General features: G+C 46.7%; 1 protein-coding gene across 2 annotated transcripts; it reads right to left on the bottom strand.

Moving 5' to 3' along the window:
• Nucleotides 1–8833: 8833 nt before the first annotated feature.
• tbc1d2 (TBC1 domain family, member 2) lies at nucleotides 8834–24253 on the bottom strand. Of its 2 annotated transcripts, none has more exons than XM_061686087.1 (16): nucleotides 24023–24253; nucleotides 21196–23453; nucleotides 21004–21118; nucleotides 18450–18570; nucleotides 18250–18359; nucleotides 17341–17534; nucleotides 16047–16316; nucleotides 15259–15372; nucleotides 15079–15189; nucleotides 14711–14992; nucleotides 12927–13127; nucleotides 11269–11456; nucleotides 10621–10741; nucleotides 10363–10548; nucleotides 10183–10304; nucleotides 8834–9412 (listed from the first exon to the last, which is right to left on the bottom strand). In XM_061686087.1, the coding sequence occupies exons 2-16, from the start codon at nucleotides 23137–23139 to the stop codon at nucleotides 9196–9198; spliced, it is 4296 nt and encodes a 1431-aa protein (XP_061542071.1). In that variant the 5' UTR covers nucleotides 23140–23453; nucleotides 24023–24253; the 3' UTR covers nucleotides 8834–9195. The 2 variants fall into 2 exon arrangements, with proteins under 2 accessions (XP_061542071.1, XP_061542072.1); XM_061686088.1 differs by having other exon boundaries at nucleotides 24046–24253.
• Between the last annotated feature and the right edge of the window lie 2056 nt (nucleotides 24254–26309).

The following is a 26309-nucleotide window of genomic DNA, read 5'->3' as shown; positions in this document are numbered from 1 at the left end:
AACGAGCTGTCACACAAAGCAAAATCGGACCCCGAGCAAGTTAAACTTCTCATTGACAATATTTTACTTGCTATCAAAATGAATGCATCAATGCCGTCAACGATCCCATGGCCAAGTATGTAAGTATACCAGAAAGCTGGCGGAGTAAAAACTACGCCTTTCAATTTGTGAACTCAATCAATGAAATAGTGCAGTGTTAAAGATGCACCCTGGCATGCCCTGATAGGAGATGAGAGCACAGACAATATATCAATACACAAAATGCTCGTCCTATATATTAAATACAGGGAAGAAAATGATGTTAACCATAAAAGTGTGTTTGGTGGCATCATCCAACTGACAGCTTGCACTGCTCACGATATTGTGCAGGCAATAACTCCGTTTTACTCCAAGCATGGACGGGACATGCAGAGAACGGTGACGCTGCCCTCCGACGGTGCCTCAGTCATGCCCGGAAAACACAACGGAGTTGCGGCTTTGTTAACGCGCCGAATGCCACACCTAACTGAACAACATCGCGTGGCTCATAGAGAGGACTTGGGCATTGATGATGCCTGGAAAAATGTATCGTTGGTGCGAGATGTGGAAACTCTTCTGAGAACTGTGTATTCCACTTTCTCTCGGTCCACTGTGAAGAAGGGCAAAATGGAGGACCTAGCAAAGATTCTTGGTGAAGAAGATACACTGTCATGCAGGCCTCTGAACGAAGTGCGATGGCTGTCACGGCACCGAGCTGTCAATGCTGTTCTGAGGAACTACACTGTGCTTCAAGAATTCACCGATAACAGAGATCCAGTGGCAAAGTACTGCTACAAAAAGCTGAGTGATTCAAAGTTCAAGGTTACTGTCACTGCTCCGGGAGATGTTTAGGGTGAGCTGGCACAACTCTAGAGGCCTCACTTTACCAAGACGCAACCTGACTGTGATGGAAGGACACTGCTTTGCAAAAGCAAAGATTGAGAAGTTGCGTTCCCGATATTTGTGGGAGAAGGATACTGGTGAGATGACTCTTTTCATTACTAAGCTCTGTGATCACATGGATGCTCGTTTTCCAGAGGATGAATTCAAGGAGTGGTCTGCATTTGACATTGAAGCATTGAGCTCAAAAATCAGTTTTGACTATGGATCAGCAGACATTGCCACACTGGCAAAGAAGTATGTGGCCATTCTCCACCACCCGCAGTCTACGGCGGCCATTAACAGTCAATATGCTCGATTCAAGTACATAATGAAGCAAAAACTTCAACAGGGGTCAATCAGCACGTTCTCACATATGGTTGCTGCAGCACTTAGATGTGAGGAGCTAAAGGAGATCTCACATCTTGGGGATAATTGCGCTACATTTCAAGCTTCCAGTGCAGATTGAGAAAGAGGATTTATTTTGAATGAATCATATCAAAACAGCATCCAGAAATGGTCTCGAAGTGGCACATTTGGACCAGCTGATGCGCATAAAGTCAAAGCAAGAAGCAGAAGAAGTCATCGACGTGGACGAGCATTGGAGAAGCGAGAAGGACAGACGTGAACAATAAGGTAAAATTGAAGTCAGATTTGTGCATATTCTAGTGATATTTATTTAATTTACATTTTGAAAAAAATAATAATTTCACGACACTGAAGCCCTCCCCCACAGTTTCAAAAAATCCTAGAGCAAACCCTGATCGGTAGTGGAAATGCTAATCAAAAACTCAATACTTTTATTTGGTAGAGAAGTAAAGTCGTATACTACAGTCTAGTACAACACAGGAGAAAAACCTTCACGAAGAAGAAGAAACTTTATGGACCCCCTTTATATGCCAGCGTTCCCAGCAACAACAAGAGACAGCGCTATAAAAGCCCAAGAAAAACATAACTTATAATTATCGGCAGGCATTCATAATTTGAGCAACTTTTCCCAAAGAGCTTTGAATAAAACAAACAAACAAACAAACAAGAGGAATATGATGACATGTATGCCAGGTTGGACACTAAGGAAGGAGAAAAGGATCTATACAGGCTGGCCAGACAGAGGGATAGAGATGGGAAGGATGTGCAGCAGGTTAGGGTGATTCAGGATAGAGATGGAAATGTGTTGACTGGTGCCAGCAGTGTGCTAGCTAGATGGAAAGAATACTTCGAGGAGTTGATGAATGAGGAAAATGAGAGAGAAGTGAGAGTAGAAGAGTCAAGTGTGGTGGACCAGGAACTGGCAATTATTAGTAAGTTAGAAAGGCATTAAAGGGGATGCAAAATGGAAAGGCAGTTGGTCCTGATGAAATTCCTGTGGAGGTATGGAAGCATCTAGGAGAGGTGGCTGTGGAGTTTCTGACCAGCTGGTTCAACAGAATTCGAGCAGGTGAGAAGATGCCTGAGGAATGGAGGGAAAGTGTGCTGGTGCCCATTTTTAAGAACAAGGTTGATGTGCAGAGCTGTGGGAACTATAGAGGAATAAAGTTGAGCCACACAATGAAGTTATGGGAAAGAGAAGTGGAGGCTCGACTCAGGACAGAAGTGAGTATTTGCGAGCAACAGTATGGTTTCATGCCTAGAAAGAGGACCACACACATTATTTGCCTTGACAGAGACGGTCAGAAGGAGCTACATTTTGTCTTTGTAGATCTAGAGAAAGCCTATGAGAGTACCCAGAGTGGAACTGTGGTACTGCATGCGGAATTCTGGAGTGGCAGAGAAGTATGTTAGAAGAATACAGGACATGTACGAGGGCAGCAGAACAGCGGTGAGGTGTGCTGTAGGTGTGACAGACAAATTTAAGGTGGACGTGGGACTGCATCAGGGATCAGCCCTGAGCCCCTTCCTGTTTGCAGTGGTGATGGATAGGCTGACAGATGAGGTTAGACTGGAATCCCCGTGGACCGTGATGTTTGCAGATGACATTGTGATCTGCAGTGAAAGCAGGGAGCAGCTGGCGGAACAGTTAGAAAGATGGAGGCGTGCACTGGAAAGGAGAGGAATGAAGATTAGCCCAAGTAAGACAGAATATATGTGCATGAATGTGAGGGGTGGAGGGGTGTTTAAGAGGCAAAGTTACAGAGAGCAGACTTGGATGGTTTGGACACGTCCAGAGGAGAGAGAGTGAGTATATTGGTAGCAGGATCAAGATGGCGCCTACCAGTGTGGCCGCCTCGGTAACGCGCTCTCTAGTATTGTCTTTGTTTTTGTGTTTTTCGTCCGTCTTTGGAGACCTTACACGACTCACTTACACAAGGGGAGACCTGCTAACCATCAAGGAGGCTACTCCGGACTTTCTGTCACCAACTTTCGAAAATCCGCTCAGTTTTTTCCCCGAGTTACTCACCGGAGCGGCGTCCGCGGTTTTCGGCGCATGGATGCGGAAGCGGCGCCACAGAGGAAAACGAGCCGGCATTCAGGTGAAACTCCGCAAGAGAGGACACAGATTGGCGTTCCCGTCGATCCACCTCGCGAATGTACGCTCCCTACCCAACAAAATGGACGAGCTTCATCTTCTGTTAAAGACCAGTAAAGACGTCGGACGTTCCGCGGCCATGTGCTTCACGGAGACCTGGCTTTGCGACGCCGTACCCGATGGCGCCGTCACGCTTCCCGGCTTCAACATTCATCGAGCGGACCGCGACATGGAATCATCGGGAAAAACGAAGGGCGGCGGGATATGCCTCCATATAAACGAAAAATGGTGTACGGACGTCACGGTGCTCAGCACACACTGCAGCCCGCATTTGGAGTCGCTGTTTCTGAACTGTAAACCATTTTACTCGCCACGTGAGTTTGCATCGTTTATACTGGCTGGAGTCTATATTACACCGCAAGCTAACACGAGCGCCGCATTGCTAACGCTCGCCGAACAAGTCAACGAAATTGAAAAAAAAACACCCTGACTCACCCCTCATTATTCTCGGGGACTTTAACAAAGCTAAACTCAACCACGAACTCCCTAAATACAAGCAGCACATCGACTGTCCTACCAGGGAAAATAATACTTTAGACCACTGCTACACTACGGTAAAAAACGCATACCGTGCTATACCTCGTGCAGCCCTGGGCTCGTCTGATCACTGCTTAATTCATTTAATACCGACGTACAAGCAAGAACTTAAATGTGCGAAGCCTACAGTGAAAACAGTCAAAAAGTGGACCAATGAAGCATAGATGGAACTTCAAAGCTGTTTAGACTGCACAGACTGGAGTGTCTTTGAAAATTCAGCTGGCAGCCTGGATGAATATACGGACACTGTCACATCCTATATCAGTTTCTGTGAAGAGGTTTGTGTACCAACAAAATCATTTCGGACATTCAACAACAACAAGCCGTGGTTCACTGCTAAACTTAAGCAGCTTCGCCAAGCTAAGGAAGATGCATATCAGAGCGGGGACAGGGCCCTGTATAATCGAGCTAGAAACCAGTTTACTAAAGAAATTAACATTGCAAAGAGGATCTATGCAGCAAAGTTGGAAAAACAGTTTAGCGCGAACGACTCGAAATCAGTCTGGCGTGCATTCCAATCGCTGACTAATTACAAGCGACGATCCCCCCAAGCTGAGAACAATAGCACACTAGCCGACGACTTGAATACCTTCTATTGCAGATTTGAAAAGGACAGTTTCACTCCACACACCCACCCGGCCGCACCCGCGACCACAACCACACCTCTGACTTCTGCGTTAACCATCCATGAACAGGATGTGAGACGCATCTTCAAACAACAGAAGATTAACAAAGCAACAGGACCGGACCATGTGTCCCCATCCTGCCTCAAAGTCTGCGCGGACCAGCTCGCTCCAGTCTTCACTCAGATCTTTAACAGATCTTTGGAAATGTGCAAAGTTCCATCCTGCTTCAAACGCTCCACCATCATTCCAGTCCCCAAGAAACCTGCAATCTCTAGTCTGAATGACTACAGGCCTGTCGCTTTGACATCTGTGGTCATGAAGTCCTTTGAACGTCTCGTGCTGGACCACCTCAAGAGTGTCACAGGTCCCCTGCTGGACCCCCTGCAGTTTGCCTACCAAGCGAACAGGTCTGCGGATGATGCAGTCAACATGGGACTGCACTTCATCCTAGAACACCTCGACAGTGCAGGGACCTACGCGAGGATCCTGTTCGTGGACTTCAGCTCAGCGTTCAACACCATCATCCCTGAACTCCTTTCAACCAAGCTTCTCCAGCTCAGCGTCTCACCTGCCATCTGCCAGTGGATTTACAGCTTTCTGACGGGCAGGACACAGCAGGTCAGGCTGGGGGAGGCCACCTCATCCACACGCAGCATCAGCACTGGGGCGCCCCAAGGTTGTGTCCTCTCTCTGCTGCTCTTCTCTCTCTACACGAACGACCTGCACCTCAGCGAACCCGACTGTCAAGCTCCTGAAGTTTGCAGATGACACCACTGTCATCGGCCTCATCAAGGATGGTGACGAGTCTGCATATCGACAGGAAGCGGAGCGGCTGGAGCTGTGGTGCGGGCGACACAACCTGGAGCTGAACACGCTCAAGACGGTAGAGATGATCGTGGACTTCAGGAGGCATCCTTCGCCACAGCTGCCCCTCACGTTGTCCAGCTGCCTTGTGTCAACCGTCGAGACCTTCAAGTTCCTGGGAATTACAATCTCTCAGGACCTGAAGTGGGCGAACAACATCAACTCCGTCCTCAAAAAGGCCCAGCAGAGGATGTACTTCCTGCGGCTTCTGAGAAAGCACGGCCTGCCACCGGAGCTGCTGAGACGGTTCTACACAGCGGTCATCGAATCGGTCCTGTGTTCTTCCATCACAGTCTGGTTTGGTGCTGCTACAAAAAAGGACAAACTCCGACTGCAACGGACAATCAAAACTGCTGAAAGGATTGTCGGTACCCCCCTACCCACCATTGAGGACTCGCACGCTGCCAGAACTAAGACAAGGGCGTGCAAAATCCTCTCGGACCGTCCGCACCCCGGTCACCGGCTCTTCCGGCTCCTTCCCTCAGGTAGGCGCTACCGATCGACGCAAACTCGAACTAGTAGACATTCCGACAGCTTCTTCCCTCTTGCGATCAACTTCTTAAACACCTGACCTATAATTCCATTACAACAAGCTGGCAATTTTTTGACTTGAGTTCGTTGTCACATTTCTGTGGGGCCAATTATGTATGACTCGTGCACTCACTGTAGTTGTCTCGCCATGCTGCACTATTTGCATATACTGGCCACTCATGCCAGAGTAGCATCTGCTCCATTTGCACACTGATTGAGGAGTATCTGTAACATTTGCACAACCGACATTGTCCCAGATGATCGCACTACTCGTCACTTTAAACCGCATACACTCCTTGAAGTCTCAGCGCCCTTTGCACAATGGTCATTGCACCGGACTATTGCAATATTAGTCGTTCGAACTGCTCTAAGTGCTAGAGGACTCTGCATCTTTTTGCACAATTGTTTTTTGTCAATGTCTTTATGTCCCCAAAGTGTTCTGTAAATTGACTGTTTGTTGTACTAGAGCGGCTCCAACTACCGGAGACAAATTCCTTGTGTGTTTTGGACATACTTTTCAAATAAAGATGATTCTGATTCTGATTCTGAGGATGATGAGGATGGAGCTGCCAGGCAAGAGAGCGAAGAGGAAGACCAAAGAGAAGGTTGATGGATGTCGTGAGGGAAGACATGATGGCCGTTGGTGTTAGAGAGGAGGATGCAGGAGATAGGCTGACGTGGAAAAGGATGACGCGCTGTGGCGACCCCTAACGGGACAAGCCCAAAGGAAAAGAAGGACAAGGTCTCTCGACAATCAACTGATTATCAAAACAGCAGAGGTGGGAATGTCACATATGTGCAAGTTGCAAGCAAGTCGAAACAAAAAAACAAAACAAAAAAATCAAGCAAGTCAAGTCGAATTGCCACTAAAATTTCAGGCAAGTCAAGTTATTACTTGGTTTAAGCAAGTCCACAAGTTAAGTCATGCAATCTTGCGCCAGTCACAACATACATTGGAGTGGTAAGTCAATGTTTTTTCACAAAATGTTTCCCCCCATAAATCATAACTAAAAAAAAGTATTCACATCTTATAAAAGTTAAATGAGCAGCAACTGAGATTATCATTGATTGAATTAATTGCACTGAATTGTTTTAAAGTTGGATTTCAAACTCAATTTTATTTCTGAACAAACTATGCGGCGATAGCCTTGTAACTCCTATGGTTCTTAAGAGAACACAATTCAGCAAAAACCAAGACTGTTTTCTGTTGGTCAAATATAATCAGATGTATACCGAAGAGACTAATGGAAAACGAAAGAGATTCCGAATTAAGGGAATAGTACATGACATCAAAATGTTGCCATCCTTCAAAAAAAAAAAAAAAAAAGTAATGTAAACAAAATCGGCATTCCTCCTGTGTCCACTTGAATGAAATCACCCATTCGGGTTTGTTCATTTATTTCGAAGCACTGACTCTGGACAATTGACCATTGTCATTAGATTCAAGGTTGTGTCTCATTTGCTGTGGTCTCAAATTGAAAAAACAGTGCAGACATTTGAATGGTGAAACTGTGGCAGGATAAAGGGGGTCAACGCTTCTCTATTCCGTGACGGCCAACAAACCCTGTCGACCCCAAATTTCCCACAATCCACCTGCCAAAGCCTTCAATCGACACTTTAGTCGTGTGAAAATGCTACTCACAATTTCAACTGTACTTACTAATAGTGGAACACACTTTTATCACCGTGATCCTAATTCAAAGTGATCCCCTCCAGTAGAACGCAAACGTCTCCAATTTTTTGGACATCTCCACAACGCGAGCAACACCGCGTCCCTTTTTCTGCTTTCTATCTTCGGCTCGACTTTCTGCTCTTCGGTGCATGAGAAAGCGAGAAACTTTTGCGTGCCGATGTCAAGCGAAACGAAAGGTTCGGTCACTTATCATAAACCGTCGCGGCCCTCGTCGTGTGACTTAGTTGGACTAAAACGCTCGCAATCACATCATTTTTTTTGTATTTATGAAACTTCGTCTGTCCAGCTAGCTTACCTGTCTTTGTGAGTTTGTGAGTGACGGGTAAAGCTCGACGTCGTCGTCGTGTCTTTCATGCGCCAGTTGCAAGCCATGCAGGTTGCCATCCTCTTTTTGCAGACTTCATCGACAACATAAACTCCCGGAATCCAAATTGTATTTTCTTTGGCGCTCCGAGCTTCCATCGTTGTTCATGCAGGTGGCTACGTCACACTGGCAAGTGCGCAACAACGCAGGTTGGCACAATTTAATATAAAAAAAAAAACTAAAACTGTCTCAATAAAAATGCAGATTACCAACTCTAAACGAGATGACTTGTCAAATCGTACTTCAAGTCTCAAGTCAAGTCTAAGTATTTGGCAAGCAAGTCGCAATTAATAAAACTGGCAACTCGAGTGGACTCCCCCCCAATCTCTGCAAAAGTTGCCCATTAATTTGATAAACGATGAGTTGTCAATTAATCGATGAATTGGTTTTCCTCTAATCATCAGTTTGCTCTTTTATATTCCACCTTGTTGACAGAAAGACACCACATTGATGCTAGCCGGCTAAGTTTAGCACGTGAAACGCATGGGGAACGTGGTTGAGCGTTCCTCATTTGACATCACAGCAGCACGTAAAATCAGCTTAAAATATCGACAAAAGTGCAGGTCGGGCAGAGATTCCAGTGGCTTGTCGACGGAATTCAACTTGCAGACGTGGGAGGAAGTCACAAGTGAGTCAAGTGGATACGAGTCCTCGCCAAATTTCAAGCAAGTCCAATCTTGACTTGACTTCAGCAAGTTCCCAATGAAGTTATCCAATTTTGCTCAGTCACAACATATTTACACATTCGCCACTTTGCACTCAGCATTTGTTCTTGCGTTAGTTAGCCGTACTACTAGACTTTGTCTTCTAAATGAAACGATGAACCGACATGAAGTTTAGTTCAAGTTTGACCAGCTATCGGTGAGCTAAACTGAAGTCAATGTAGATTACATTAGATAACCTTTATTAGTCCCACATTGGGGATTTGCAACAGTTTACCTGTCTTTGGCGGTTTTATACAGTGGTGACAATTGACGTTACGGTAGATGTCGTAGTTGTTGTGTCTTTGAGTTGCAAACCTTGATTGATACCATTCGCTTTTTACTTTTAAAAAAAAAAAAACAAAAAAAAAAACAAAGGAATCCTTGAATCGAAATGTTTTTGGTGAAATCGGCGGAAAGTGGCGGACGTCCGGCAGAGATTCCAGCGACGGAATTCAGCTCGTCTCCTCCTCGTCTTCGCTGGCCTCGTTGTTCATCGGGTTGTCGGGGCGCCGTTGCGAGCAGTCGCCGCTGAGCGCTGCAAACACCTTCTGCTGCTCCTCCAGTTCTCGCAGCTCCCCCAGCAGGCGCTCCAGATGAAGCGCTCGCCGGTTTCTAAGGAGGCGGCCGGGAAACGGGTTCATGTCGACGAAGGCCATTCTCATCAACTTCCTGCACGGACACACGCGCAAGCACGATTCCGTCAGACCGACGGAAATCCCACGTGTTTGTGTTCACCGCAAGCGATTGTGGTGATATCAGACATGACTGCGCTCATATCGACTATGCTTGTGTTACACATTCATCCCATTAATATCAGGTATGATTGTGCTTCTGAACCAGGGTTCGACCGAACCCCAGGGGTTTGGTGAGTCGGCCTCCGGGGCTCATCGGATGTCAAACCACATAAACGCGTTGCGTGCGTGTGTCTTTACAACAACAAGAACGCTCTCAAGCTTTTGGTGTCACCAAATGGTAGCGTAGCCTCGAATTGCTAAGAACGCCCTTGAAATTTTTGCGAGCAATCCTTTTCAAGCATGACCGACATTAAAACAAAGAAAAGGACGAGCCTTTGTTGCAAAAATAATGAGTGGCACTTGCTAAGGTGAAGCCGTGTATTTCTAACCCTATCCCTGTAAGGTAACAGCAAAAGTAGTTATGTTTTTGTTTTTTTGTGAGAAATTAATCTTTTGTTGGTTTTGTTCTTGGAAAACTCATTTTTGCAGTGTGGTTCAATTTGCACACGAATAGAATATACAGTATATTGCGCCTGTTTTGAATGAGAAAAGACCATTTTTGGTGAATGCGTGTATGAAACTTGCAGGGTTCAGTACCTCCAACAAGACGAAGAACCAATGTGTGATTGTGTTCATATCAGATGTTAATATCGTGTGTGTTTGTGTCGATATCAGGTGTGATTGCGGTACAGCTGGTCCTGGTACCTGGTGTCGGTGATGGTCTTGGTGAAGAAACGTAGGTATTGGTAGATGTCAACGCTGCCACGGATCTTCAGGATGTCATCTTCTTTGTATTTGAACAAAGCCAATGCGTACCTGAACATCACCTGAAGCACAAGACACGTCAGCTTGCGTGTGCGCATGAGCGTGCGTGTGCGAGTGTACCTTGGTGCCCTCATACAAAAAGGCGTCCCACAGAGGCAGCAAGATGTCGCTGGGCAGACTCTCCACAAAAACCACCAGGAACCAATTAAAGGTAACCAGAGACACGTCGATTCCGTAAAGGTCAAAGTGCGCCGCCAGCCGAGGAAGCTTCTCTATTAGAAAGTCCTTCAGAACGTACTGGTCCGCCTGTCAATCAGGATGTCAATCAATCAACTGAGTCCTTGTGGTGGGTCTACAAAGCCAAAACCGGTTGTGGACCTGCGCAGCCAGCAGGTTCTTGGTGTAGTAGTCCTGAGGCATGATGGCATCAACCACGGCCGCCACGCACCAAAACGCGTCCTCTTCACTTTGGAGAACCACAAGAGCAATGGCCGCCAACCTGGGACACAGGTCGCACCGCACACTTTTCACCTTTGCTCTACTAGTTTCTAACGCAGCGGTACCTTGACTTACGAATAGACTTGAAAGATCTACTGGTTAGTAGAGCAAATGGTTTAGGTCCAGAATAAATGAAAGAAATGCTAATGGAATATAAAGCCAGTAGAGCTCTGAAAGATACAGACTATGGTCAGATAGTGGAGCCCAGAGTTTGAAGCAAACATGGTGAAGCAGCATTTGACGAGTATGCTGCTCAGAAATGGATGCGCGCTTTGTTTCTTTACATCATTTTTGATTTATGTTTTTATGCAATACAGGGCTATTTTTCTGAATTAAAAACACCAAGCAATATGTCTTGTTTTGGGGGGAGCTGGAAAGGATTCAAGGTATTTCAGTTCTGGGTAAATTGATATACGATATAAATATACAGAACGTACGAGTAGTTTGGCTTTATCACGGAACGAGTTCAACTGCCAAGTCAAGGTCGCGCTGTATTTACCGTGTAGTATTTGGAAGGAGTGCGTGTACCTGTTGAGTCCCTGGCAGTAGCCAATGGAGGGGTTCTGCCAGGAGAAGGCCAATAGAATGCGCTGCAGCTGCTGGTGGGCGGGGCTGGACGGCGAGGAGAAATTGCGGTTGCTGGTTAGAGTTCGGTGAAGGTCCAATTGGATCTGTCTGGAGGCGGGATGAGGACACGTGCGACTCTTGTCACACAACTGGAGACACACGAGCGGGAGGTGAGTCAGATCGGTCTGTCAGGTCTTTTGCCATCAGCCCCAACATGATGGACCTATACTACTACTACTACTAATAATAATACTAATCATAATAAATGAATAGCTGGGATAGGCTCCAGCACACCCCTGTGAGGATAAAGCCGTACACACAATGGATAATGAATGAGATTCATATCGCGGCACGTTGGGAAACTTAGCACATCTGCCTCACAGTGAGGTTGCGGGTTCAAATCCGGCTTCGGCTGTGTGGAGTTTGCATTTTCTCCACATGTCTGCGTGGGTTTTCTCCGGGTACTCCAGTTTCCTCCCACATCGCAAAAACATGCATGCTAGGTTAATTGAAGACTCTAAATTGCCCATTGGTGTGGGCAGTGTTGCCAGTTACCTTGAAAAAGTAACTTAGTTACTTTACTGATTACTTGATTTCAAGAGTTCCTTGTGTGTTTTGGACATACTTGGCAAATATGAGTTAGATTACAAGTAACTTTTTCAGTTACTTTCAGCAGCTGCCAAGGAGGAGGAAGGGACTACCAGAGGGTGGGGGGTTTTAAGGATTTAAGGTTCTGTCCCCAAAGGTGGATTGGCTAGTGCTGGCAATGGTATACTGAAGGCTCGCAGGCTGCGAGATGGAGCATGTTGGTGGAGGGGGTCTGATAGGTTACTGGGGGGCCAGGAAGTGGAGGGATTTGTTGGAGATCCGGGATTTCACAGGAAGCCAGTGACGGCGGATGAGCGTGGGGGTGATGTGCTGCCAAGGCTTGATGTGGGTGAGAACCCTGGCACCCGAGTTCTGGACGTACTGGTGTCTGTGAAGTCCTGTTCGGGGTACCCAGGCAATAGGGCCAGGTAAAGGACTCCATTGCCATAATCCAGACAGCGGATAATGAATGCATGGATGAGGGACGGTGTTGGGTGATGTTTTTAAGATGGAGAAAGGCAGATTTGGTGACGGATTTAATTTGTGACTGGAAGGAGAGGGTGGCATCCAGGTTGATGCACAAATGACTTTCACACTTCAGGGGACTGGGAGCTGTAGCAGTCATCCACCCGGAACATCTCCGCCCTTACGGAGCTCTGTTTTATTGCGCTCTTGAGGTATCTTAAAGAGTAGTTTCTTGAGGTACTGTATGTCCTGTGACTTGTCAGGTCCGAATACTAGGAAAGGTCCGTCAGGTGACTGGCCACCACACCAGATGTGACCATTAAAGACACCAGATCCGAAATGACTGTGATAGGTCCGTCAGGACCTGACAGGACTGTGACAGGTCTGTCCGGTGAATCACCACCAGACATGATGTGACTGTGATATGCCAGTCGGGTGACTCGCTACTAGACCCAACCCGAGTGTGACACACAGCATTTGACCCAACATGACTATAAAAGGTCTGTCAAGTGACTTGCCATCAGACCTGACCTGAAAGTGACAGGTCAGTAATGCACTGGACCTACCTGCTGGTATCGCTGCGGGTGGCGCGCTCTGGCGGTCCTGGTCTTTGCCTGGACTAGGGAGCGCCAGACGCTCTGCCGGTACTCTTGAGGTACGCCGGCCCGCAGCAGGCCTTTGAGTTCCGGCGAATGGCAAAAGTCGTCATCTGACCTGCCGGCGAGGTACTGAGCCCAGCGACTCAACAGGGGGCGCTCTCGACCATCCTGCAACAAAGACCAAGTAAGTACAACCCCAATTCCAATGAAGTTGGGACGTTGTGTTAAACATAAATAAAAACAATACAATGATTTGCAAATCATGTTCAACCTATATTGAATTGAATACACTACAAAGACAAGATATTTCATGTTCAAACTGATCAACTTGATTGTTTTTAGCAAATAATCATGAACTTAGAATTTTATGGCTGCAACATGTTCCAGAAATGCTGGGACAGGTGGCAAAAATGACTGAGAAAGTTGAGGAATGTTCATCAAACACCTGTTTGCAACATCCCACAGGGGAACAGGCTCATTGGGAACAGGTGGGTGCCACGATTGCTTCCCTGAATTGCTCAGTCATTCACACGCAAAGCTGGGGCGAGGTGCACCTCTTTGTGAACAAGTGTGTGAGAAAATAGTCCAACAGTTTAAGGACAATGTTCCTCAACGTACAATCGCAAGGAATTTAGGGATTTCATCATCTACGGTGTACAGAGAATCTGGAGAAATAACCGCATGTAAGCGGCAAGGCCGAAAACCAACATTGAATGCCCGTGACCTTCGATCCCTCACGCGGCACTGCATCAAAAACTGACATCAATGTGTAAAGGATATCAGCGCATGGGTTCAGGACACTTCAGAAAACCAATGTCAGTTTGCGCTATATCCGTAAGTGCAACTTGAAACTCTACTATGCGAAGAAAAAGCCATTTATCAACAACACCCAGAAACCCCGCCGGGTTCTTTGGGCCCGAGCTCATCTAAGATGGACCGACGCAAAGTGGAAAAGTGTTCTGCGGTCCGACGAGTCCATATTTCAAATTGTTTTGGGAAATTGTGGACGTCGTATCCTCCGGGCCAAAGAGGAAAAGAACCATCCGGACTGTTATGGACGCAAAGTTCAAAAGCCAGCATCTGTGATGGTATGGGGCTGTGTTAGTTCCAATGGCATGGGTAACTTGCACATCTGTGAAGGCACCATTCATGCTGAAATGTACATACAGGTTTTGGAGAAACATATGCTGCCATCCAAGCGACGTCTTTTTCACGGACGCCCCTGCTTATTTCAGCAAGACGATGCCAAACCACATTCAGCATGTGATACAACAGCCTGGCTGCGTAGTAAAAGAGTGTGGGTACTAGACTGGCCTGCCTGCAGTCCAGACCTGTCTCCCATTGAACATGTGTGGCGCATTATGAAGCGTAAAATACAGAGACCCGGGACTGTTGAACGGCTGAAGCTGTACATCGAGCGAGAATGGGAAAGAATTCCACCTGCAAAGCTTCAACAATTAGTGTCCTCAGTTCCCAAACGTTCATAGAATGTTGTTAAAAGAAAAGGTGATGTAACACAGTGGTAAACATGACCCTGTCCCAGCTTTTTTGGAATGAAATTATAAGTTAATGAATATTTGCTGAAAACAAAGTTAATCAGTTTGAACATGAAATTATCTTGTCTTTGCAGTGTATTCAATTAAATATAGGTTGAACAGGATTTGCAAATTATTGTATTCTGTTTTTATTTATGTTTAACACAACGTCCCAACTTCATTGGAATTGGGGTTGTAGATGGCGTCAGGTCAGACCTGTTGGAGGAGGTTGTGCGAGCGGATCTCCAGCGCTTGGATCTTGGCCAGAAGCTTCACATCTTCCACCTCGTAGTCGGGAATGATCTTGAAGCCATACTCGTCGTGAAGGCTGCTTGTGGTGGCTTTGACGTTCTTTGCCTGCCCCTGCAGAGCATCCTCTACCATCTTTTGAATAGTCCACCGCTGGTCTGGATCCAGACTTCTGTTCTCCTGCAGCTTCCGCAGGACTCCGAGGTAGCGACTCTCGGCCTGGCAGTGCCATGCCTCCAGGTAAGCGCACTGGGGGGAAAAAAACGGACGTTCAGCAAATACACACAAGAAGCGAGCCCGATGGTTCCGGGACTGGCCTTCTTGGGCCAACCTACCTTGACCATCAGACTGCGCTCCTGCTCCGAGCTCTTCCTCCACAGTTTAGTCAGCTGGAAGATCTCAGAGTTCAGAAACTTGTTCTGCGTCTTGTAAGCTTCGATGTCATCCTGAAGGAGACGCAAACAAATTGCGAGTGGCTCAATGTATTGGCGCCCCCTAGAGGACTTTTTCTTTACCCTCAGGTCCTCGACACGCTGCTGCAGTTGTCTGAGCGAGTCTGGAATGGATGAGGCGGAACTTGGCGGGCTGGACACGCATGCAGCGATGTGATCAGACAGCTTGAGGATCACCTGAGCGGGAAGGAGACAAGGACCAGTCACAACCTCCCAACCAATCTTCAAAATGTTCAGGAAAAGAACTGAAAGTTGGATACGGGAAATATGACACTGGAAGTAGGATTCCGCAAGTTGGATACGGGAAGCAGGACACTGGAAATTGGATACGGGAAGTCGGACACAGGGAGTAGGACACTGGACGTTCAATACAGGAATATGGATGCTGGAAGTTGGACACAGTAAATTGAACACAGGAAGTTGTATGACGGAATTTGGGCAGAAGAAGTTGGATACAAGGCGTTGGACAAAGTTGGAGACAGGAAGTAGGACACTGGAAGGCGGATACAGGAATATGGACGCCGGAAGGTGGATACAGGAAGTTGTACTAAGGAATTTGGGCAGAGGAAGTTTGACACAAAATGTTGGACAGAGTAAGTTGGATACAGGGAGAAGAACACAGGCAGTTGGGCACAGGAAGTTTGACACAAGCACTTGGAAATAGGAAGTTGAACACAGGAGGTTAGATACAGGAAGTTGGACAGTGGCACTTGGACACACAAAGTTGGACACAAAAGGATGGCCCCAAGAAGTTTAAGACAGGAAGTTAGAGCCAGAAGGTTGGACTCTAAGAAGGCCGTGTGAGTGTACACAATGAGAAGTTGCCGTGTGGCCTGGCGTGTGAAGTTGACCTCCCGCTCGGCGTGGTTTTTTTCTGTCAGCTCCCTGACCCGCTCACGCAGTTGCGCCACCTGCAGGTCCCTCTGGTCCAAATCACGCCCGGCCACTTCCGCCCGCGCCTGCGCTCGTTCCGACTGTCCGAGCAGGTCGGCCCCTTGGCGTTCGCGGTACCGCAGCAGTTCCAATCGTTGCCGTTCGCCTTCTGGCGCCACGAAGTCAGCGCATGTTTGCTTTTCCCGCTGGGCCACCTCCAAGGTTTTGTGGAGCAGCCACACGAGCTCCTGCAGGGGGCACACGCGTCATCCAGACATCAGCTCAAGTCTTCTTTATGACACAGGGACCAGATGGACTGGACCAGTCTAAGGCTGTTTTAGGAATCATAGGTTCCAAGAAAAATCCACAAATAGATACATTCACGAATGCCGAATTGCGAATATGCGGTGGTTCACTGTACAGGGATTTTGATATAGGGGACCAAGATAGTTCCTAAATTGTCCACCTAAAATCTCAATTTAGGCTGAAGGGAATGCGTGAATGATTCAGAACGCAGCGACAGGATTTTCATATACTGCACTGTTATTGTAAATAAATACAAAAAAGCTTGAAAATGTTTGTAAAGTTTGAAATTTTATCCAAACGTACCACGCCCGTCTGCTTGGTCATGGTGACCTTGTTGACGTACAGTAATCATCATAGGCGAGTCGCTTTCATGAGCCGTGAGGAATTAGTGTGCTTCCTAGCTCCAAATCTGTTGCCAAAGGCAAACGGCTTGAGAAAAAAACTGTTACTGTACCAAACCTAGCATGTTCCAGACTCCAGAGATTTGTTTTTTTGTACTCCTCAATCAATAATCTGGGGGGATTATTGACTATTACCACCCTCTCTCCACTCTCTCTCTATGTAGAATAGGCAACAGATATCACCATCATCACATGGCCGCCACGTAGGCACATCTTTTGGAATTGGATCTAGTAATATCTGTGACCTGGAAATATGTCAGTCCCATTCTCTGCCTGCATTGTGCCACAGCGCCAGTAAACACAGTGGCTAATTCTGGAACTAAAAGACCTTGTCGACGGCAGTTTAAGTGACAAATGGAAACTATTTTTGGACACATTGTTCAGTCCCGACGGTCCGTTTTATCTACCATCCGTTATATCGGGGTCCGTCTTATCGAGGCGCCACTGTATTTGTATTTTTAGTGACCATCATTGTTCGCTACGTTTCAAGATGCAAAACCTATTGCCACACAGCGCACAATATAGTGGTCATGGATCGATTCCAACACAATGTGAGTGTCCTGACCTTCTGAGCTTTAACTTCCTCCATCAGCATCTCGTTGTCACGCTGGAGGCGGGACATAGACTGCGAGGACGCGGCCATCGTCCCGCTCGAGGAGATCAAATTCTTCTTCCTCCGCTGAGTGTCCGGCGGAGCGCGTCTCGCACCGCCCACCGCAGCTCGTCCGACCGGCCCAGCAGGAGGCGCCGTCATGGAGGCTTGAAAAAAAAAAAAAACAAGACGAGAACCAGATCCAGAAGTCAAGAGCACATCACCAACACGTTCAACGCTCATACTTACAAAATACCCCAGGATTGGACACTTAAAGGAACCTAACCCAACGTAAGTTCGTAATTGCCTAAAGATGCCACAAGATGGCAGCCAAGCACTTTGTTCTATTTAACAAGCCTATGGCCTGGCGAAATAAGGCTCCTCAGCTCACTTCAAGAAGAAGAATCACTTCTTATTGTCATGAACATGCATGCATGCATGCACATGAAATTGGTTCTCCGCATTTAACCCATCACAGTGAACACATACGCATGTTAGTGGAACACACTGGAGCAGGGGGCAGCTGTGTCCCATGCCGGGTCACATTTTGACAACAACTGACTGGTCAGCAGTCAACATACAGTGATTATAAAAAATCTAAACAATCGGTTCAAATGCCAGCCCGGCATGTTTGTAGCTACAAGATGGCATCAAAGCAATACTTTTATATTAGACATACAGTAGCTTTGAGCTGAGCACAAAAACGGGGACTGGTACGCAGTGGTACTGCGGTGTGGATCTAGTAGTACACTTTGGAAATGCGGTGTTGTTCTAATGGTTGATGTTGCTACTGCAGTGGCAGAGGACTGGTACACACTAGTACTGTCGTGTGTGTCAAATGCTACGCATTGGTACCGCAGTGTCAGTGAACTTGGTACCTACTGGGGCCGCCGGCATTGGTGTCCACTTGGACTCCGGCTGGAACTTGCACGTGGAAGACACTTTGCGCCCACTCCTGAGATGACCTCTTACGAAGACTGTGGACTGTGTTCCTGTCATGGTACGCAGAAAGCTGCTGGGAAACACGCTTCCTTTTCTCCGTCCTTCAGTTTTGGGACATTTGGCAGCCAAAAGGGACTCACTGGATCTGGATGAACGGATGTTTGATGGACACGTTGCCGAGCGACGTCCTTTGAGGCGCCTCGTTGGCGGCCTCCTCCCCCACCAGCCCCGCGGGACTCTTCAACAGCGGCAGGAAGTTGTCTGCAGCGACAGGATGCACAAACGCCGCCATTGCTCACTTGGACTTTCATGTACTTTAAAATGCTGCCCTTGCTTGTTCCTTGACAGCTATTTCAATGATCCAAACGTATATCTTTTTAGACCTTTACGACATCTAACGCGCTCGTGACGAGAGTTCTCCTTCCCAAAGTCCTGCAATTTTGTTTAGCCAGCACCAGGGGGCGCTGGTAATGCCCTTCAGCATCCATCCATCCATTTCTTTTTCTAGAGCACTTGACCTCATGCGGGTCGGGTCGCGGTGAGCTGGAGTCCGACTCCGCTGACGACGGGCGAGAAGCGGGATACACCCTCGACTGGTCACCCATGTCGGGTCACATTTTGACAACAACGGACTGGTCAGCAGTCAACGGCAGTACAGACAAATGCGCATTTGGGTCATTTTCGTACAACTTTATCAATAACGGTAAAGAAATGGCCCACTGAATTTCCCACTGGAATCAAATCATTTGACTGATGAGGATTTGATTTATTGCCAGTTGTTATCCATCAAAAAAAAAAAAAAAAAAAAAATCATTCTGGAGGCATATTTTTCAAACTTTGAATGACAAAATGTCTTTACCATTAGGTGTCCAAGATGAAGTTTCATGATTTGCAACATGCTTTGTGAAGATGCCAATGACATTTTGGGATTTTTATCCTCTTTTGTATGAAAACTAACACAAATGCATCTTACTGTCAAGAGTTCCTTTTTTTGTGTGTGCTCCTTTTTTACAAATGTCACTCCAGCCGTCTTTAACGTTAATCCCACTTGCTGTACGTTGTTGCCATACACCACAGGGATCTGTGATGAGGCAGCCATTTTGCATTCGCACAATAGCAGACAGCAAAATAACGTTCAGTGTTCTAATGGTGTTATTTCTGAGAAATGAATGCATACTGTATGTATGAATTTGTGAAAGTGTCGCAACCTTTGCATAGCAAGACAAGCGTGTAATAGCTTTAACGAGTAGTTGGGATCATTGATGCACTTTTGTCCGCAGAGTTCGAAGAGAATCACACAATTTTGATGACGCTGTTTATGTCTTTACCGTCAGGCACTTTTGTCTCCACGGTTATATAAAACGTGTTTCAATGAGCCGTCACCATCTGCTCTGTCAAGAAGGATTGCCTTCACTATGAATGCCTACAATTGGAAATCATTCATAACTTTTTGGATAATAGGAATATAAGTGTGGCTGTGTTGGCGTGGGAGACATTTACCCAGAGAAAACCAAAAATAGCTACTTTTAAATGTATTTATTTTTTTAGCCTTTACCGTTGTTGACCAAATTATATGAATATAACCCATTCCCACTCACATTTACACCAATGGGCAATTTCTCCATCTTCAATGACACTAAGATGTTTCTGGAATGTAGGATGAAGCCGGAGTACCCAAAGAAAACCCAGGCAAGCAAGGAGAGAACATAAAGACAAAATCCGAACATTCCGAAATGGACGACAGCCACTCTGCTTCCCCAACTCAGACGGCTGTCAGACAGGACGTCGAAACTTTTCTGCGCTTGAACAAGTTACGACGGGACCAGAATTCCTGATGAACAAGTCAGCTGCTGCAAGGGCAAAACACACAAACATACACACCACACATGGTCACGCATAAATACAAACGCACACCCCACATGCATACACCTACACACAAACATACACATGAACAAAGATGGATCTGCAGTCAGGATGTGTTTGATTCTACTGATGATGTCACTGAAGGCTTGAGAGAGAACCCATCATCAGAAAGAGCGCAGCAAAAACAGGAAGCTCGCGAAAGTCACTTCCTACTTTCCTGCCACCCTGCCCAGCTTCGCAACATTCCTTCTCCAGACCAGCTGACCTTCGCTGCTCACTATACTAAAAACACTTGAGAGTAAGGACTCGAGGCTAGTGTAAACACGACTGAGCCAGAGTGACTTCATTTGGGAACACGTTGAAGTCTGCAGGTTGGTTTGAGGGGTCACGTGACCAGAACTCATTGCTATGACATCACTGACAAGTGGCGCTCTGGGAAGCCGCTTCCAAACCACTAAAGCCTGTTTCAGAACAGTTAAAACAGATTCTGACCAATGAAACCTCTACCAGACAGACAAGTTGAACAATATTCCCACTTGTCAGACCAGTTCCAACAGATTCAGACGAGTTAAACCAGTATCAGATCAGAAAAAAACGATTCAGTTTGGTGAAACCTATATCAGATCAGGTGAAACCGATTCAGGCTAGTTACACCTGTTTCAGACCAGTGAAAAGCTAACCAGATCAGTTAAAACCTGTTTTGGACCAGAACAAAACGGATTCAAACCAGGAAAAAAAGATTCAGAGAAAAAAAAAGTTGAGCCCAGTGAACCAGTATCAGACTAGCGGAAACAGATTAAGACTAAGTTAAGCAGTATGATACAGGTGCACCTGCAATGTTGTCAGCGGCGTTGGGGAAGGCACTCGTCTTTTGGTTCTGTTGGTGATGCCAGCGTTTGAGCTGCAGCTGCTGCAACCAATAAAGCATCAGGTCCTGAGTCACCGCCTGGGGGGCAGAGCAGAACATGGGTCTAGTAAAATGGGGAACAGGTCTGAGTCAGGTCTGTGTTGTTTAAGTCCTACTTTTAGGGTGTAGATACGCCCGGGGGTCTCAATGTGGAAGGTGCCCATCTCGCCCTTGAGTAGGTAGGAGAAGGTGGCGGAGGTGAGGTCCACCCGGCCCAGCGGAGTCACATCCTGTGGGGTGCGGTAGTAGTACATCTGGTTCTGCTTCTCCTCGTAGGTGAACCAGCGCCGCTTCCAGGCCCGTAGAGGGCCGCCCTGCTTCTCCAGAAAGCCGCAAAGTTTGGGCTCACCTGAACTACCCAGAAAGTTGCAGGTGTCCTGGCCCTCCAAATGAACAGAAAGAGGAGTCTGATGTGGGTCCAGGTGAGCAGGTGGAGGTGCCTGATCGCGGTCAAGGTGAACAGGTGCACTTGTCTGACAGGGGTCCAGATGAGCTGCCGGAGGCGACCGAAGGGGGCCCAGGTAATCAGGGGAAGGAGTCTGATGGAGGTCCAGGTGAGGAGGAGGAGAAGCCTGATGGGAGTTTCGGTGAGTAGGATGCTGGTGATCCAGGTGAGCAGTGGTAGGAGTCTGATGGGGGTCCATGTAAGTAGACGGAGGAATCTGATGAGTGTCTAGGTGAACAGATGAATGAGTCTGAACGGGGTCCAGATGAGCAGTGGACGGAGCTTGATGGAAGTCCAGGTGAGCAGGTGTAGGAGACTGATGGGGGTCCAGCTGAGCAAAAAGAAGCGTCTGATGGGAGTTCAGGTGGACAAAAGGAGGAGTCTGATGTGGGTCCAGGTGAGCAGGAAGCTGGGGATCCAGGTGAGCAGGGGGAGGAGTCTGATAGGGGTCCAGGTGAGCAGGGGGAGGAGCTTGATGGATGACTAGGTGAGCAGAAAGAGGAGTCTGATGGGTGTTCAGAGGAACATGAAGATGTGGGTCCAGGTGAACAGAAGCAGTCTGAAGGCAATCCAGGTGAGCAGCGATAGGAGTTTGATGGTGATCCAGGTGAGCAGGAAGCTGGGGATCCAGGCGAGCAGGGGTAGCGGTCTGATGGGAAGGCAGGTGAGCAGGTGGAGGAGTCTGATGCCCATCCAGGTGAGGAGGTAGAGGAGTCTGATGGCTTTCTAGGTGAGCAGGAAGAGGTGCCTGATAAGAGTCCAGGTGAGCAGGAAGCTGGGGGTCTAGGTGGGCAGAGTTAGGAGCCTGATAGCCGTCCAGGTGAGCAGAATTAGGTGTCTGATGAGGGTCTAGGTGAGCAGGGAAAGGAGCCTGAGGTGTGGTTGAAGTGAGTCTCATTGTAGTCTTCTGGTGACTCTGGTGGTCTTTGTCCTGGTTCATCACCTGAGCAGAGGGAGTAGTCTGATGGGGGTCTAAGTGAGCAGGGAGTGGAACCTGATGGGAGTCCCGGTGAGCAGGAAGCTGGGGATCCAGGTTAGCAGGGGTAGGTGCTGGATGGAAGTCCGAGTGAGCAGGAAGCTGGGGTTCCAGGTGGGCAGAGTTAGGGGCCTGATGGGGGACCAGGTGAGCAGAGGTAGGAGTCTGATAGGGGTCTAGGTGAGCATGGAGTGGAGAATGATGGGAGTCCAGGTGAGCAGGAAGCTGGGGATGCAGGTTAGCAGGGGTAGGAGTCTGATGGGAGTCCAGGTGAGCAGGCAGAGGAGCCTGGTGGGGGTCCAGGTGAGCAGAATTAGGTGTCTGATGAGGGTCTAGGTGAGCAGGGCGAGGAGCCTGAGGTGTGGTTGAAGTTAGCCTCATTGTAGCCTTCTGGTGTTGGTGGTCTTCGTCCTGGTTCATTACCTGTTCTACAAAAGGTGAGTCAGTTTCAAGTCCAGTTCCCGGACAAAAAGATTGTGAGCACGGATGTGAATCATTTTCTTGGCCTCGTTTTGGTGGGAAACCTTTGCTTTTCTGGTTTACGGTTTGATAATCTGGATGATGTTTAAGAAGATGGTGGAGTTCTTTCTCCAGTACTATGCTGAATTTCTCTGGTCTTTGCAGGACTCTGGTTGTCATCTGAAGGACTCTGATAGGTCCCTGCAGAACTGTGCTGGGTTTTTGTAGGATTCTGGTGGGTCTCTTGTATGTACGGAGGACTATGGAGACTGTCTGGTGGAGTCTGGGGTGCCTCTGCCGGAGTATGATTGGTCTTTTGTGTCTCTAGAGTACTGTGGGAGGTCTCTGGGGGAGTCTGTCGCGACGCAGACCGACAGACTTGGTCGTGGTGGTTCGACGATGACATCACAGCCTGTTGATGCTATTTGAGCTCGTCAGTAAGTGAGCCAGACGAGGCGGTGATGTCATTTCATGTTAAGTGCTTCGCATCCATCCTGAAAAGAAGACAAACAATTTGTTTGAGGTGGAACGCCAACATCAGAACCCACTGAGCAACTTCTTGACAGGAAGCACTTCGAAAAAACACGGACAGCAACGTCAGAGCCCGATGAGCAACTTCTTCACAGGAAGTCTCTCACAAGAACTCGGGCACCAACATCAGAGCCCTTTGAGCAACTTCTTCACAGGAAGTCCCTCACAAGAACATCAGTCCCTCTCAAAACAAAGAAAAACTTTCAACTGAAAATGAAGCTACAATAAAAAAATATGACCTTATTACTTAAAGTGCACTTAGTTAGTATACAAGTACACTTAGTACTGTAATACACTTACGATGACGATGATGATGAAGATGATAGTACACATAATGAGCACTCTAGAATACTTACTGACTACTCGAGTACGGTTAGTGAGTACTCAAATACACTCAGTGAGGACTCTGTCTGTTAGTAGTGCGCAAGTACATGCAGTAGTACACATGTTGAGTACTGTAGTACAATTGGTTACTGGTGTAGTCCGCTTGGAGTGGACATTAAGGTTTCAGAGAAAGCTGCTGTGAACTCACCGGGGGGCGTGGCCCAAACACACCTGGGTAAAGGATTCTGTTTGATTGACAGCTGCACAAGACTCACAAGGAAGGAAAGAAGGAAGTTGACTTCTTGGCGTTTAGTTCCTGTCATGTCCTTGTGCTCGTCTACTTTTTCTTGAAGACTTCTTCTTCTTCTTCTTTTTCTTGTCGCGTCTCCGACTTTCTTGTTTCACTTGTCGCCTTGCTGAATTTTTTTCTGTGCGTCAGTTCTGTCCCGCCCACATCCTAAACTTGGAACGTCCGCTCTGGAGTATCAAAATAATAGTATGCTTACATGGAGCCATTTCACAATAAAATAGATTTGAAACTTAATTTATGACTTCAAAGTAGTGCTACACCAACAACGTGTACATATTTTTGTATTATATTTATAGCCAGTATTGGTATTGGAGTTTGTTCCAATTCAGTTACCCTATTGAAAATGTAGTAGGATAACTATTTCAATTACTTTCTCAAAGTAATACAACTAATTACATTTGAGTTCATTTGATGAGTTTTCTTAATTTTGAATGAATGCATCAACATGACCCTTGGATGTTTCCTCGAAGAAGAAGAAGAAGACGAAGAAGACGAATCACCTTTATTGTCATGAACATGCATGCATGCACACGAAATTGGTTCTCTGCATTTTACCCATCACGGTGAACACATACACATGTTAGCGGAACACACTGGAGCAGGGGGCGGCTGAAGCCCCCGGGCATCAGCGTCTTGCTCGAGGACACCACAGCCGTTTGGATGTGGTCCGGTCGGGGTCTTGAACCCAGGTCCCCCACGGTGGCAGGTGATGAAGACTGTAAATTGTCTGTAGGTTGTTTGTCTGTATGAGCCGGCGACCAGTTCAGGGTGCACACCGCCTCTCGCCCAGAGTCAACTGAGATAGGCGCCAGCACACCCGCGACCCGTTCCCCGCTACGGAAAACGGATGGATAGATGAAATGTAATTACAAAAGAGGCAGCACACATCAAAACATGATACCATGTTGACCTCATGACAAATGTGCAATTGACACAATCAAATAGAAATAAAGATTGTTTAAAAGTGTAACGCTGAGTCGAACGGTTTCAAAATTTCAGACAACTAATAGATTGCACCACAAGGTGGCGCTTCAAGGCCATATTTGGAAAAATATGTCATGTTTGAGACTAATAAGAAAACAAGTATTTTTCAACTATAACAAATTGTAATCATGGAAATTTAAAAAAGCAACTGTAATTTAATTACACATTTTCTTCCAGTAATGTAATGGATTTCAATTATATAAATTTTGTACTTAAATGACATAATCTCGGTATTCTTTAAGGCATGTACTGAAGAATCACACACACACACACACACACACACACACACACACGCACGCAGGCTGACAATCTGCAGAAAGCTAATTGGTTGAGAATGTCTTAGAATGTCTACAAATAACATCACCATCATCTTCATCAACAATGTCTTTTTATCCTCATCATCATCTTTGTAATCTTTATCATCATCACCATCACCATCATCATCATCATCATCATCATCTGTATCATCATCATCACCTATCATCATTAACATCATCATCACCATCATCATCATCATCATCACCATCATCATTAACATCATCATCACCATCATCATCATCATCATCACCATCATCACCAACAACATCATCCACACCACACCATCACCATCCTATCACATCATCATTAACATCATCACCATCATCATCATCACCACCATCATCATCACCATCATCACCATCACCATCATCACCATCATCATCATCATCATCACCATCATCCTCACCATCACCATCACCATCATCATCATCATCATCATCACCACCACCATCATCATCATCAACACCATCACCATCATCATCACCATCATCCTCATCCTCATCATCATCATCACCATCATCCTCATCATCATCATCACCATCATCATCATCATCATCATCATCATTGCATCATCATCACATCATTATCACCATCATCATCATCACCATCATCTTCATCATCATCATCACCATCATCATTAACGTCATCATCACATCATCATCATCACATCAACTTCATCTATGTCATCATTATTTTCATCATTGTCTTCATCATCTTCATCATTATGGGCATGATGTTTGAGCTCGTTTGGGTGTATTGCGATGTTGCGACGAAACTATGGTATTGCTATGGTTACACAACAACTTACACATCCACATGCATCAAAAGTTCTTTGAGGGTCAATCTTTTATTGATCTTTTATTGATGTTATGAGTTTTATTGT

Source organism: Phycodurus eques, chromosome 9, assembly GCF_024500275.1.
Source record: "Phycodurus eques isolate BA_2022a chromosome 9, UOR_Pequ_1.1, whole genome shotgun sequence".
In the NCBI taxonomy this organism is placed as follows: Eukaryota; Metazoa; Chordata; class Actinopteri; order Syngnathiformes; family Syngnathidae; genus Phycodurus; species Phycodurus eques.
This window is presented reverse-complemented; position numbering and strand designations above follow the sequence as displayed.

Bases quoted from the DNA above. Each gene is read 5' to 3' on its own strand.
- tbc1d2 (XM_061686087.1), bottom strand. From the start codon at position 23,139: ATGACAACCAGAGTCCTGCAAAGACCAGAGAAATTCAGCATAGTACTG. The intron at 21,119-21,195 runs GTAGGACTTAAA...TCTGCCCCCCAG, and splicing joins GGCGTATCTACACCCTAAAA to GCGGTGACTCAGGACCTGAT. The intron at 10,549-10,620 runs GTCCACAACCGG...CCTGATTGACAG, and splicing joins AGAACCTGCTGGCTGCGCAG to GCGGACCAGTACGTTCTGAA.